Here is a 15,046-nt window from a genome sequence, read left to right as displayed (position 1 = left end):
GGCGAGTGAGTGAGTGAGTGAGTGAGTGAGTGAGAATGATATTATGGTTCGTTTTCCATCCAGGCGCACAGGGATTGCATGACGGTTTGAGAACTTGTGGACTGAGCGACCCTGCCATCTAGTGGTAATACTTGGTAGGTCACTTTTGCCTGTGACAAAACCCTGCAAAGTTACAACGCAAGTGCTCTGATGCAATAACAACAACAACAACAACAACAATGTATAGGCCCCGCTATAAAGGTTGAGCCACAGAAGGGGACGGGCCTCTCCGAGATCTCTCCAACGCCTCTTCCGCACTCAGATGTACGTATATTTCAAATAGATATTATCATGCCGATGTATGAATGTAATGGAAGAAATTTTGCACTCATTGTCATGTGACCTGGATAAAAACACACTATCATAGGAGAGTCGGTTAAATGCTGAACCTGCTGGATGCTAATTTACTTGTTATTGGTACGCAGTGATACTTAGAGAAGCTCCCTTGCGTTGAGTTGGGGGCCTTTTGTACGTAATGGTTCATTAGCAATTAGTCGAGGGACTCGTTCTGTCGATGTATCTGAGGCCAGACCCTAATACTCTGTCTAGAGTGCACTTAACATAAATCAAAGATCAATATCGGACAAGCCTCAAAGCAAATCAAATCGATTGTGGGTGTGTGTGTGTGTGTGTGCGTGCGTATTAGTGTGCGTGTGTGCGTGTGCGTGTGCGTGCGCGTTTGCATTGTCCACTGGACTGAGTGAGTGAGATCAGATGTGGAAGTGTATGTCATCGCATTGAGAGATACATTTTATAAAGGATAAACAGATCCGGGAACGCCGTCCATTTCGAGTGTCCCACACCGCCCGCACAGAGGTCTTTGTCTTTACATTCCCGTGGACATGTTTGCATGTGTGTGCGCGGCTTTGCAGTCGGGAAACAGATGGCCGGGGCCCGGCAGGATCGTATATATATATATATACATCAAAACTGACAAGCTTAGAACCAAGAGGATTATCGGGGGCTCAGAGTTGAAGGGAGAATGGTGGAGAGTGAGCGGGTTCGTGGCAGGGCGTGTCAAGGGAAGGGGGTGGGCGAGGAAACAGAAAGGGGGTCATTTTCGAGAGAGCCTCCACTAAAATGCACATTGCAGAGAATGTACGGCGACAAATGTGCACGTCTGATAAATGAGCCACGCAAACGATGCCGGGTGAATGAACTGAAATGCTGCGCACACATTATTACACCTTTTTAATATTCATCGCACCGTGGGTATTCACCTTATTGTGATGAATGTTTGCATGTGTAAAAGTAACGACTGTGATGTGAAAGGCAGCACTGCTGGGATGTCTGACTTCCTGCACACGCATCACTTTGCATTCAAACACATACCGTACACACATCTCTCCCTGTAGGCTGTGTTTATTTTATGTGACTATTTCCCTGTTTTTTATTTTTCGACGGGGTGATCAGGACTATCATATCAATGTTAAAGAAAATATAATATTGTGATGCAAAATTAGAGGGAGTAAAAAAATTGTCACTTCATTAATCCCCATGGGGAAATTCAGGAAGTTGAAATTACCATATAATGTAGCGCACAATGCTCAAATTTAGTTTAGTGGTCAATAGTTTTAGTATAGTGGAAACCATATTAATACAATATTAATATCACATTTAAAGTCACCATATTGAAGTTCTTCCCAGTCCTTCTCATATATCGTTCCTTCGAGCACCCCGCACTCCGCCCCTCTGCTCCCGCCCCTCCCGTCCTCTCTCACCATCTCTTTGAAGGCGTTCTCGATGGCCCCGATCACCAGGCTCTCGTGCTGGACCCTCTTCTCCATGAAGAAGCGCGGCGGGGGCGGGGTGCCGCAGGGCGAGCCGGGGGCGCCCCCCGACCCCCGCAGGGAGGCGGCCCGGGTCAGGGCGGCGCGGTGGGGGCCGGGCGGCGTGGCGCCCTGGAGGTGGGGGTGATCGTCGGGCTCCTCGCCCAGGACAGTCGGGGGGCAGAAGGCCGGGTTGCGCAGGACCTCGACGACGGCCTGCAGCTGGCACACGATGTGATGCTGCAGCAGGCGAGACGCCATGACGGCCGCCCCCGAGCCGGCGTGGCCGTCGAACAGCGCCCAGTAGTGGAAGACCAGCCCCTCGCTGGCCTGCGGGACAGACACACACAACCACTCAAACTGGAGCTGCCCACTGCTCCTAGGTATAGGATGAGTCAAATGCAGAGGAAAAAGGCGGTTGTATCGTACTTGTGCAATGACCATACCGTGATATTCTATAACCGGTTCTATATTCTGAGTTTATTTATAAAGCCCTGAATCACGGTACAGACTCAAAGGGCTTCACAAGCTTCACACTTCACATCGAAACCGACAGCATCACCGAGTCTAGTCAGCACACACGTATTACATTACACCTGACCATTTCCTTGACGATAGCTCACATTGTTATACGTTTAATATTTTCTCTATTTTCTGGTTTAGGAAAAATCGTAATGATATGGTGCAAAACCCTCCTGCTATGGTGAGAAACCCTACCGTCAACTACGGTAAAATTTTGTTTGGCAAAAGATACTTAACTTTGCTGTATTTTGTATTTGTTCATTTCTATTTTAAAAAGCAGAAGTGCCTTTGGCTTAACAAGCGACATCATTGTAACATCACACCTTATTTAAACCTAGTTTTTGAAATTGCCGCGACATTACGTTGCCTTGGCTACAGCAGGCTGCCAGTAGGAAGCGACGCGGCTCCCTGTTTCTAGTCTCTTACGTCAGCGTGGATGTAGCCAAAAGTGCTGATTTAACAGTGAAAAAAAAAAGAATGCATTTGCGTTCATTTCAGTTGATATTTATTTTTTTTCATCTGAAATGCTTTTTTGATTGGATAAATGAGTTACATTTTTGACAAAAGAAAAAAGAAAAAAAAAAAGGCAGATAATATTGGTTATCCGAATTTTCAGCTCCTTTCCGGCCGGTATTTGCATGACACACAAGTCAGCTGGGCCCTATTGAGCCGACACACAATCACGTTGTGCACAAAGTCCTTTTTAATACCGACCCAAAAGCTGCACCCGCGCAGTCGGAATCTTGTCATATTTGTCAGAGATAACAGAGGGATTACAGAAGCATTTTTATTGAGATTCCCACTGTGCTTTCCATTAAGAAACATGGCTTCTCTATGGGCGCCGGTCAAAAGCCCACCAGCTGTCGCACTGTGTCAGAACGCTGCCAGAGCTTCCTTGGAGAGCTCGCATAAGAGGATCACAACTGTGCTTCATAATAAAGCCAACTTCACGTTGGAGCTGTGGCTGCCAAGATGCACGCCACACACACACACACACACACACACACACACGTGCATGCACATACACACACACACACACACACCCACCCACGCATGCACGCACACACGCACACACACACACACACGCTACAGTAGTGTGGTGTTCTTTCTCAAGTAAGCAGGGTTATTCAGAGTAAATGAAGCTGAATTTTCATCTCTTTGGCGGGATTTAAATTCTCCAACAACCTCCTTGCGTCTTCCACATTTCAGACCCCTTTGATGGACCTTGAATGAGCGTTACTCGCCCCGCATGGACACAGTTATGTCAGCTGTGCTCGGGTGGATCTGGTTATCTTTTATTACATATGCCTATGGTTTCATATAACCAGTCAACCATTAAATGGTTGTCGATGATCCCGGTTTTCTGTTTCACTCCTTATTCATTCTATCGACCAAAATGAGGCTTGTTGCACTATACATCCTTTGGACTCTAACTTTATTATACTTCATTTGCATGCATAAATTCAGGCATTGATGCAAATTGACCTACTTCACCTCTCCTCCCTAAGTGGATATGTTTGCCATTTAATCATGATTTTCCCTTCACATTTCCCTTTGCAGGGCACTGTAAACATGTTGGATAATGCTGAACAAAGGTGGTGTTTGAGACCAGAGAATAATGGCAAACACCCTGCTTCGATTCAAAGATATACCTAAAGATTATACACGAGGAAATAAGCCTTTGGACTTCACTTGCTACAGTAGTGAGCTCACCATTTAATATATTCACTCCATAAACCACCTGGATTTGGGTTCACCTGTATATGTAGGGCGGAGCAACAAACCCAACAGATTAAACTTTGCTCCCTGCCTACTTTGGTAGAGGAGGAAAAATGATAAGCCTTTAGATTTCGACGGGTGTTGCGCTGTACTGTGCCTGATAACCGGATACCAGGCTCGGGCACAATGTGCACCGGAACTTACTGGGCAGTTTCTAATCACCGGCATTGACGTGCGTGCCTGAACCTGTCAGAGGGATGGTTTGGCCGGGTGAGAAGACCGCTCGGTCTCCCCGCCGCTGTCAGTGAAAAAAATCCACACAGAGAGATAAAAGACAGTGCAGTAATTATCAGGAGTGAGGAGGGACAAAGGAGACACCATCTGCGTCTTTCATTGCACCAAGTGCTCCATTTAATTCGATCCCTTTGCAATCGAGGCTCAATTGAAGCTCTGAACAATAAAAGTAGGCGTGGATAAAAGCACTGGCAGGAACTGGCCGATGCGAGGGCTGTCACAGGCATACCATTTTAGTTGACGACAAAATAATTAACCATTGAACTGTATTTTTGTTCATTTTATCATAGTGTAAGCCCATGATAGTATAGGAATACTTGAATAATAATTCACATCAGAACATAAACATTTGGATAGAGAAACATTTCTCACAGGGATTCAAAATCCCACCTTAAATCTTGATGAAAACACATCATCATGGGACGCCGACGATTTGACAAAACGGTGTGCGTGAAACAGTGGAATGTTTTGAAAACACGGCATTTGGAAGAGTCTATATTTGCACCCGGAGTTGGCAGCAGAAGAGGAATCGTGCGTCACTGCCCGGTAGTGGGTGGGCGCCACAGGGGTTAAACCCAACCTATTCAGCAAATTCTCTCCCTCTTTCCTTCTCTTTGTCACCCCCCCCCCACACACACACACACTTCCCTTGCAATTTTAAGTTTGGTGACCCCAGCATCACGTCAAGGTCAGGGGTGTGCTCGCATCTGTGCTTGTTTGTTTGCATTTCCATGTAGGTTTTTCTATTCTCACTCATTTAAAGACATTTGATTTAAACAGAATTATTAGGTATATTAGATCATTATGATCTATAATCATTATGCATGCTGTTTCTCACCAAATCTACCGCTTGACACTCACACAGATGTACACGCCGCCATCCCAGATTCCTCAGTTGGCCGCTGAGCGGGCTGATACACTTCCAGTTGGTGGAGCAGTTGGCAGTTAATGCCTTTCTCAAGGCATCAACATAGCGTTACGTCTCCACCGCAGCAAAAACCGTATTCAGGCTTCCACAGCTGTGAACGTGCCTGCGAATCTGCGGGACAACAACTCAGGCCTGTACCGGGCTTCCACCCTTGGGTCGCATTGGGGAGGGGGGCGTTTTATGGACCATAGAGCATCAATAAAGGCACTGTCAAGGACCACATTTTCCAAAACTCTAAACACGGAGACGGTATTAAAAGCTCTCACCAGGAAAATGTTCAGAGGTGCGCTGACAAGAAAATCGGCTAAAACGCGATCTGACAGCAGCGCGGCCCTTTTAATTTTCACAAAACAATAGCTGCTACTACTAAGTGTGCTGACATCGGAGTGGAAATGTACCAGGGATTAAAAAATAAAGAAACGGAATTGTGCAAACCCTTTGTGTACCGTACCTCTCCCAGCATGCCGTGCTCCATTCGCAGCCCCAGCCCCTCTCCGTTGGGCAGGGAGCTGCGTCTCTTGGCGGTGGGCGTCTTGCTGGGCGTGCTGGGGGGGCAGTAGCTTACCGGCCTCCTTCGGGCCATCACCACCTCGCAGCACGCCTGGTCCTCGTTCAGCGCACTCTTACCAGCGTTGATCACCCTGGAGGGGGACAAGGGGTCAAGGGGCATGAGCGCTGTGTCTGGAATGGCAAACTGGCGCAACATTTAGTCTGAAAACCACAGTACGTTCAAATATCCGGAGCATGTATATCACAATGCAATGTCACGCCAATGAAACTGCGAGGTGCTAAAAGAAGTTGAGCGGCCATATGGTGATATAGTATGTGGTTTGTCTGAGAGGCCATCGATCTTTTCACTCACATACTGTTAATAAGTAGATGCACCAACAGTGGCAGAATGAAATCCCCTAATCCTCTTGCATTTTCCATACAAGCTTGCGTCCATACTTCCTAATGAGGATTCTAGAGGGGGGTGGATTTATTCAGCAGACCTGTACGGTACAGTATATGGGCCATTTACAGCGCCCAGGCTTACTGCCTGTTTTCATATGAGCTTGCCAGCTGTGCAGCGTGTGTGTGTGTGTGTGGTAATTGCTTCTGAGCGCAGACCAAAGCTGAACAATCAGATTCTCGCAAACATCTACTGCGGCTTCAGTTTGTGTGGTCTGCATTCCTACCTGGCAGGTAAGCAGCTGCCATTCAGAGACCCTGCTCTATTAAAAATTGATTGATAATAGTCACTGGAAAGGTCTGGAGCCTATTTTTCAGCCACCGGATGAGATTTTGAATACAAAGACTGCGATAGAAGAGAATAGGGAGTTTTCAAAAATAACAACACGGCAAATGACGTCTCTGTGCATTTAAACACTCGTGCAGAGAGTGCGTGCTGCGGTGTCTCTGTGGCCCTGCCTCGTTGTAAAAAATTATCACAGCTTTGAAAATGTGCAGTTAATCAACCGTGCTCACACAGTACGGGACATTGACGGAGCAACACGACCATAAAGACCCTAGCCCGCTTGATCCTCATCCCTGGCATGAAACAAACAAAGCCAGCTACGGTGGCGGGTGCATAGATAAAGAGCTCCAGGGGCAGCGGCTTAGTCTAATGGTTGGGATGCTGCGGTGAGTTAAAATAGCCATAAAAGACGCCGTTTCATCTGAAGAAAAGCATCTGATGTCGGGTTCCGCACACAGACACAGCTGTCAGCTGGGGCTGTGCAGGCCATTCAAGTCTTTCAATGGTCAGCCCCAGCAAGTGATGCTTTCTGTGTTTGCTTGCTGCAAAAAAAAAAAAAATCATGCGGTGACTTTATGAGGACAATTTTATGCGCGAGCCCTCGTCTTAATAATATGTGCAGTCAAATTTTCGCCATTTGGAAATTCTCCAAATTAATGATGTTGTAATCTTAGTTTCAGGACACATGGCTGAGAGTCTGCAGGAAAGTCTGGGGACCTTCTGGAGCGTCTCTGTGTGCGCGCGCGCGTGTGCGTGTGTGTGTGTGTGTGTGTGTGTGTGTGCGCGTGTGTCTCTGGGTGTGTGTGTGTGTGTCTCTGGGTGTGTGTGTGTGTGTGTGTGTGTGTGCGTGTCTCTGGGTGTGTGTGTGTGTGTGTGTGCGTGCGTGTGCGCTTGCGTGCGTGAGTGTGTGTGTGTGCGTGTCATTATGTGAAGCTCAACCTACACTGCTTGTTAGCCTAGAGCCTAGAGACAGGAAGGAGAGGGAGAGGAAAAAGAAAAAGAGAGAGACTCGTAATTATTCACTGAGAGACCAAATGGGTGAGGGAATGAAGAACTGGAGGGAAGGAGGAAAAGAAAACAAGAAATCCACAGAAATTTGCGCAGGAGGCTCCTACTATGCCACTCTGGATAGACCGCCTGTAACCACACAATGCAGCAATGGTGACAGTTGGATTTGAAAAAAATCTTGCCTCAGCAATCTTGGCCTCCGTATTCATTCTTAACAAAAACGTACGACCAAATAACAACTTTCATCCATTCTTTTGATAACTGAATAAGCTTTTTCGGAATTTCCTCAACGGCTACCTATTTCTTGCATTCTTGCCAGGAAAGGTGGACGCATAAGCCATAACGCACGCCCTCCTCTACACTACGCTGAATGGCTGTTTCAGAAAAATAATCTTACGGATCACGAATTTAAGGTAATCGAGATCCGTCTATTTCAGAGCTCGGAAGCCGTATCGATGAGCTTCTAATTGATTTCATTAATAACACTATTGACGCCACATTGTGCAGGATCCAATCCACAAACAGCAAAGGAGTGTTACAACAACAACTTCCTCGAGTTAAAACAAAATCATAGGGCCCACTATCTGCAGACTTCCCTGTCCAATATTGCAGATCATGTGTAGAGTGGACATGGGAGGGGGCAAGGTTCTTCAAAGCCTCACCGAGCAATCTGGCAGGGAGGACCCCAAATCTCAGGAGGAACCAAGGTACAGGTCGGCTTTTGTCCGCATGTCTTCGAAAGTGGGGAATGCCGAAAAACCGCACAACCCCGGGGCGTATAAGAGTTCCTTTGAGTAGGACCATAGGGCTGTTTTCCGTCAACATTTTAGTTAATTCTGTCTTAAGGCAATAAAGCGGTCCAAATTGTGCCTGGGGATACTCTTGCACTTATTTAGATACTTGCGGAAAGCTTTTCACATCGTAAACATGCATTGCCAACATTGTCATTAAAGCAATAACACCCATAACAGCCTTATTTATTGTAATTTACCGTAATGAGTACTACTCTGGGAACACCAATGGTGCTTGGCTTCCTTTGGCATCACTGCATTGTACCCAGAATTATATAAGGGCAACAGAGCTACAGCTTCTGACGCACTGACCACCTTTGAGCTTGTTGTTGTCACACAAATGCAAATGCGGCAAGCAAACCCCCGTCTGAATCATCTTATCTGCTGGATACAAACCCAGTACGGCGATGACCTCAGGGTGACTGTGTGTTTGTGTGTGTGTGTGTGTGTGTGTGTGTGTGTGTGTGTGTGTGTGTGTGTGTGTGTGTGTGCGTGTGTGTGAGTATGCACATTGCACACAGTAATGCATAGCTGGCTTTGCTTTGTGCCACAGTGAAAAGAAACAACTTCAAATAATAATTATCGCGTCAGTGAACCCTTGTCTCCTCGATAATGCCTCCTCCCATCATGACTGAAGTGGGTGAAATGGGCCAAAAGATGACAAGGATCCAAGCCATCACCTGAATTTAGACGGTCTCCCTTTATGGAACGCGGCCATGTTCCAAAAAAACCCCCACCTTTTAAATACCTATTGTAGAATCGACTGCGCGATATACTTGTATGTACCTAGTGTCAGCGTGTCTTCGTATTTGTTCCCCACTTAATCCACCATTAGCAGAAAGACCAGCGCTTTGTTTTTCCTGGCTGTCAATTTGGATCTCAGTCTGAACAATGAGCTCTACCCCCAAAAGGAGCAGAGCCTAATTTTCCACTCCATTGTCAGCGATCTAATGCAGCTCTTGTTTCTCCCTCGCTCCCATCCGGCCTCCGGGCCAGACTTTGGCACCATGAATCTAATTATCATTAGCCGAAGCACAATGGCTGCTTCATTAGTGTTTTAAGTTAGAACTTCAAAAGGATGCAATACCGGAGCTGTGCAAGGACCGACGCCGATCTGAATTGTGCTTCAGAAGGTTCGGAGGCCAGAACGCATTTCTATGCAACGGTGCTGAATAGCGATGATTAAAAGATTAGGGCATGAGAGCAGGACACCATTTAAAGCCTTTTGATGCTCTCGTTCACCTCAAAAAACCAAAGAGGAACGGTCGATGAATAGTAAGGCGTTCAAGCTATTCATCGATCTATTCATCCGAAAAAAAAAAAAAGCGAAGGGCAGGCGGCAGGCACTCGAACGTCTCCGGTTGAACTACTCCAGGAAGCCAGGTAGAGATTAGCTTGAAAGAAAGCCAGGTTACCACGGCAACTGATGCTTTCCTCCTGGTTTGGTCCGGAGACCCATCGCATGAAACAGCCGAGAACGCGAATGTAAATTTGTCAGCATAATCTGACCACTATGAGTCATAACCAGTGAGCTCCAAGCCACTGAGCGGATGCGCTGGAGCTCAGACGGCGACATCTTTGGTTATCTTGCGTTATCGCTGCTTTTTCCGAGCACCCTTTCTGTCATACCGCGTCGGCGAACAGTAACCCCGAGTGTGTCCCAAAAATGAGGGCATCTGTATTTTCTTTACATATGAAATTGAATGTCACTTTAAAATGACAGGTTGGGAATAGAGCAAATTCAATATCGGCCGGTATATTGACCAACATTAGCTGTGAAGATGAAGAATTTGGTCAAGACAATGCGGGTTCTGGGTTCAGCTCTGGGTTAGGTTTTTCCATCTACTCAACTAAGGTACAAGCAACGTTTACCGATGCAAAGAACATTTTCTGACATGTTCTTAAATCAAGAGGTGAATGCATCATGTGGACCATTTCTTTTTATGTAGAGGATACTGCAAGTGCGGGGAGAAGAGGTGGAATTGGCCGCCGTAATGGCGATGGGGGAGGTTTTAATTACAGATTAATGACAATTAACCTGAAGTCATTAACCACCACTCCTCCCAATGAGACAGTCGGGGCTTTTCTGAATATGTATGGGGACGTGAAACACGGAATGGAGGAGGCGAGGCATCCCTTACGGTTCTAATCAAACTAATTAGTTCAAGCATCCTTCTCCCACTCATTTATTCCACTTTACTCCCATTACACGCGAGATAGAAGGTGTCGTGGGAAAATCCAACTATCTGCAGTATGTCCGGTTTTATATTTGGCGATAGTTTGCCCTATTCTTTCGAGTTTGTTTCCAGCTCTGTATTTCTCACTTTGTCTCTCATACTTTCAAATCCACAACACCTACGACACCTGACCACAGCATCAACGACAATTCAGTTCATTATTTTGTTATAATCCCAAGATGCTCTAATCTGAATGTTCAATGTTGTATGCCATTCTCAACCTCAACCTTGGGATCGCGACCCCACGTAGGGTTACTTGATATGTGGGGTCACACATTTCCAAAACTGATAAATTAATACTTGATTCATATATTTTTCATAAAAAAGTGTTAAAAACCTACAAAATATATCGTCATTTCTATATGATGCATTTGGATTTCCCTCAATGCTCTATGATAAAATATAAACAGCTGATGCAATACTCAAATTCATATGAATATGAAACAGTTTCCTTATATCCATTATGGAATGTCTGCACCGTGACCAGTACAGTCAGTTTTTTTAAAGTGCGATGAACGTATTTCGCCTCTGTCATGAATCCTACTCGATCTCCCAGTATTTACATTTGTTTTCATATTTTATTATCATCTGGTCATTTCCTCATGCCGTGTCCCTGACCTCCATGTCATTTCAAATCCGCCCACTACCATTTGCTTTGCTGTCACTCCCTTCCCTTCACCTGGTTTCCCCCGACTCCAGTTCATTCACCTGTTAGACCCTCAGTATAAATACCAGTCCACGTCGCTGTGTTCTCTGCCAGATTGTCTCTTTCATTACGTTGAGCTTTCCTGCACTACTACCTGTTTCCTCTACTTTATGTCTGAAACTCTGCCTGATTCCCTGGACAACAATTCTCTGCCTGATTCCCTGGACAATGATTCTCTGCCTGATTCCCTGGATCTGGTTCGCTGCCTGATTCCCTGGACCGTGATTCTCTACCTCATTCCCTGGACCCTGATTCTCTGCCTGTTCCCTGCCGGATAGGTTTGCCTCCTCTGACTGATCTCCTGGTTTTGACTCCCGCCTGTTTTTTGGAATAAACCATGTGGACTTTGCCGTCTTACCTGACTGTTTTTGGTGTCGTGCTTATGGGTGAGCCAGAGAGCGTAACAGCTTGAACAGCGTGAATTGCAATGCATGAATTAGTGGCCCTGGCTCCAAAATAATAAAAAGGGGAAAAAATAATAAAACCAGTCACTTTGTAACAGCTGCCATCAAGAGAGATTTAGGACCTAAAAATAGGGAAAAAAAGGTTGAGAACCTCTGTTGTATGCTCTTAATCTTTAACTACTTGCTGTTTGTCTTTATAGGAGCCTCATTGTGTCCAGCGACCTGAGTAGTTCACTATCAGAAGAATGCAGAAGAGGAAAAGACAGGTCTGCTGTATAAACTGTATAAATACATTTCAGGTCAATCAGGTCAAAATGTTGGCCGGGACATTAGACTCCAGCCTAATTCCACCACTCCGCCAGACACAGTGGCACAGTATCTTCACCAGGGTGGAGCCAGATCGATACCAGGGTTGACTGAGTGGTTGTAATGTATTGACTTTGAGAGGAAACTGGATAGGGTAGGGCAGTCATCACTGACCTAAAAACACTATCAGGGTGGGATTGTCTTTACATCAGGAATAGCATTTTTACAGCGGCTGCTAGATTGGGAAATAAAAGACGCACGCCCCGAGCTATTGACTGGTGCCACGCAAAGTCCTGTAAAGGGACATCATCAGCTACTGAAGATACCTTGGTGTACTGTATGTGAAGAAGATGTAGTCTAAACAATGTATTAACAGGGTTACAACGTGTATCTTAGTTATTATACCTGTATTAATCCCTCAGGGGGAAATTAAGTATCCTCTGCATTTGAAGCATCCTGTACCCAGGAGTGGTGGGCATCCACAGTGCAGCGCCCGGGGACCAACCCCAGTCCTTTCGCCTCGGCTTTGCCCAGGGGCACGGACACCCTATTAACCCTTAACATACCTCTTTTTTTGTGTCAGCACGGTGGCGCAGTGCATTGCTCTGCTGCCTCACAGCAAGAAGGTCCTGGGTTTGATACCCGCCTGGGGAGCTGTTGGCACCGTGCTCCGGCGGGTTATCTCCCAAATAGGAGCCTTTCTGTGTGGAGTTTGCATGTTCTCCCCGTACTCACATGGGGTTTCCTCCACCTCACGTCAGTAAGGACCCACCCCAAAAACATGCACCCATCATCGTCTGACCAGCGATGGACGTTTATCACCTGGTCCCCGGGCGCGTCCACGTATGCTGCCCACTGCTCCTGGCTGTGCCCCCGGAGGAAGGACAAGCCAGGATGGGTCAAATGCAGAGGATCCATTTCACCGGCCACCATCAAAGCATGTGTGTGTGCAAGCATGTGTTGTAGTGTTGTGTGACGAATAAAGACTGTTTCTTTTCTTTCTTTCTTTTGATGGTGGGAGGAAACCCACATGCAACCTCCACACAGAAAGGACCTGGGATGGCCGGGATTCCAACCCGGGACCTTCTTGCTGTGAGGCAACAGCGCTAAACACTGAGCCACCGTGCCGTTAGGGCCTTTTTTAAGAGTTTGATATCCTGGCAACACCTTAGCATTTCATAAAACCGGCCAATAGAAGTTATGGTCAGATATTTAAATCAATATTATGAAAAATGTGTTGACTTTGAGAATAGCATTTTTAAATATGACCTTATGGGTTCTATGAAGCATTTGTAGTTGTGCTATAAAGCATTTGTGTTAGGGAGGGACACACACACACACACACACACACACGCACACACACACACACACACACACACACATAAGTACTTCACACGTGCAAAGTATACTATACATACGTCATTATCCACAGTGCTCCGTGGACTTGGGAATTACGTCATCATTTGCAATTATTCACACATAGAGGCTAGATATGAAAGACGCCGCATTTAAATCAAAAGAAAAAACGATGCATCCCGAGCTCTAACAGCGGGACTGACAACATATTAAGACGCCCCGTCGTCGAGACAGCGACTTGAAAGGCGGGCCCGGCCAGCTTGTACTCGGGGCAAAGGGCTGCGGCGGCCGGGGTATGACGTCACCGCTCCCTCGCGGGCGCTGCCCCGCCGTGCCCCGCCGATGCTGAGTTCGGGGCCCTCGGAAACACCGCGCGTTCACCTGCTGCACTGATGCCAAGTTCCCAGCAAGCGCCAGGCAACCCTGGCACGGGGACCAGCCGGGTTTTTGATTCCGATCGCGCTGGTTCAGGCCTTTTGCTTATGCGCACCACCACGTGAAGAAAGCCAGTATCCAGAAAAAAAACACGAGTTTGGCATAAGAAAAAAAGAAAAGAGATGCGTGTGCAATGTGCCGTGGGCCTCTGAGCACACTTGATGACAACCATCTCCCCCGAGCCTGTCATTCACATTTTATACAGAATTAGAATCTATATATTCTACCAAGTATATTGTCTGTATCTTGGTAAGGGTTTGACCGATTGGCATATAGAAGGCTCAACAGTCTAAAAACATAGAGTATATGTATTATATGACAGCACCAAATGATGACACCGGTGCAGTACAGAGCTTGTTGACACTAAGGTGATGCTGAATAGTCCGAGCCCCGTACAGGAGCGCGAAAGCCCCGCAAAGTGTGTGTTGCTGCGGCTACTCACTCCGCGTAACCTGTGGCCCACGGTAATCTCTTGGTCTCCTTCAGGATGAGGATGGGCCGCGCTGCGTGGTCCGCGGAGCACTCGATCTCGTCCGCGGACAGCCCGAGGAACTCGGGTCTCATGTACGGGAACCGGAGGGGCAGTTCTGAGCCGCCGCCGCCGCCGGAGTGACCGCCCGCCGCCATGACGCCTCCCATGAAGCTGGCCACCGCGGACTTGACCCGCGTCAGCATGTTCGCGCCGCGCTGCCGCGGAGGCGGCGGAGGGTCCGCGGCGCGGTGCGCTGCCGCCGCCGCCGCTGCCGCCGCCGCTGCTGCTGCTGCTGCGCCGCTGCGGCTCCCTTTGCCCGAATTCCCCCCCAGCTCGGCGGCGCGTTTCGAATGCAGCGCGACGGAGGAAGGAAGAGGAGGAGGAGGAGGAGGAGAAGCGGAGCCTCGGAAAATCCTCCCCCCGGTGCCCGCTGGATTCACGGTTACATTCGGTCGAACAGCGGCGGCAGCTGAGGGAGGAGGGCGATAACGCGAACGGACGAGAACGATTCGTTCGTAGCGAACGAATCCTTTAAATGACTCGGGCGTCTGGAGTCATTCCGGCGAAAGAGCGGGCGACCACTGAACCCGAAAACCGATCTGGCCGTAACGGTCTCCCCTCTGCACGTGTCTGGGTTCTACATCGCAAAACATGTCCAGAAAATGGGAGAGCTCGCTCTTCTCTCCTTCTTCTTCTTCTTCTTCTTCTCCAGTACCACAGAGTTGGCTTAGATTTACCATTTTTCATGAATGGGATTTGAAATCTTCCTCGATGTAGTGTTTGCAAAGTGCGCTAAAATGAAAAAAATGCACACGATTCATTC

At 47.4% G+C, this 15,046-nt stretch overlaps 1 protein-coding gene across 4 annotated transcripts in view; it reads right to left on the bottom strand.

The window, feature by feature from the left end:
• Positions 1 to 14,426, bottom strand: part of LOC307246290 (protein phosphatase 1H-like) — a gene marked incomplete at its 5' end in the record, with an annotated part of 24,745 nt that extends 10,319 nt beyond the window's left edge. The window contains 3 exons of one of the 4 annotated variants that reach the window (XM_080022181.1): positions 1,761 to 2,133; positions 5,718 to 5,912; positions 14,194 to 14,426. In XM_080022181.1, coding sequence (XP_079878307.1) covers positions 1,761 to 2,133; positions 5,718 to 5,912; positions 14,194 to 14,426 — 801 coding nt within the window. Of the gene's footprint in view, positions 1 to 1,760; positions 2,139 to 5,717; positions 5,913 to 14,193 lie in introns of all 4 variants that reach the window. The other 3 variants (XM_080022180.1, XM_080022182.1, XM_080022183.1) reach the window with 3 other exon arrangements.
• Positions 14,427 to 15,046: the final 620 nt, after the last annotated feature.

The sequence above is a fragment of the Zeus faber genome (genome assembly GCF_960531495.2).
Source record: "Zeus faber genome assembly, chromosome: 21".
NCBI classification, from domain to species: Eukaryota; Metazoa; Chordata; class Actinopteri; order Zeiformes; family Zeidae; genus Zeus; species Zeus faber.
This window is presented reverse-complemented; position numbering and strand designations above follow the sequence as displayed.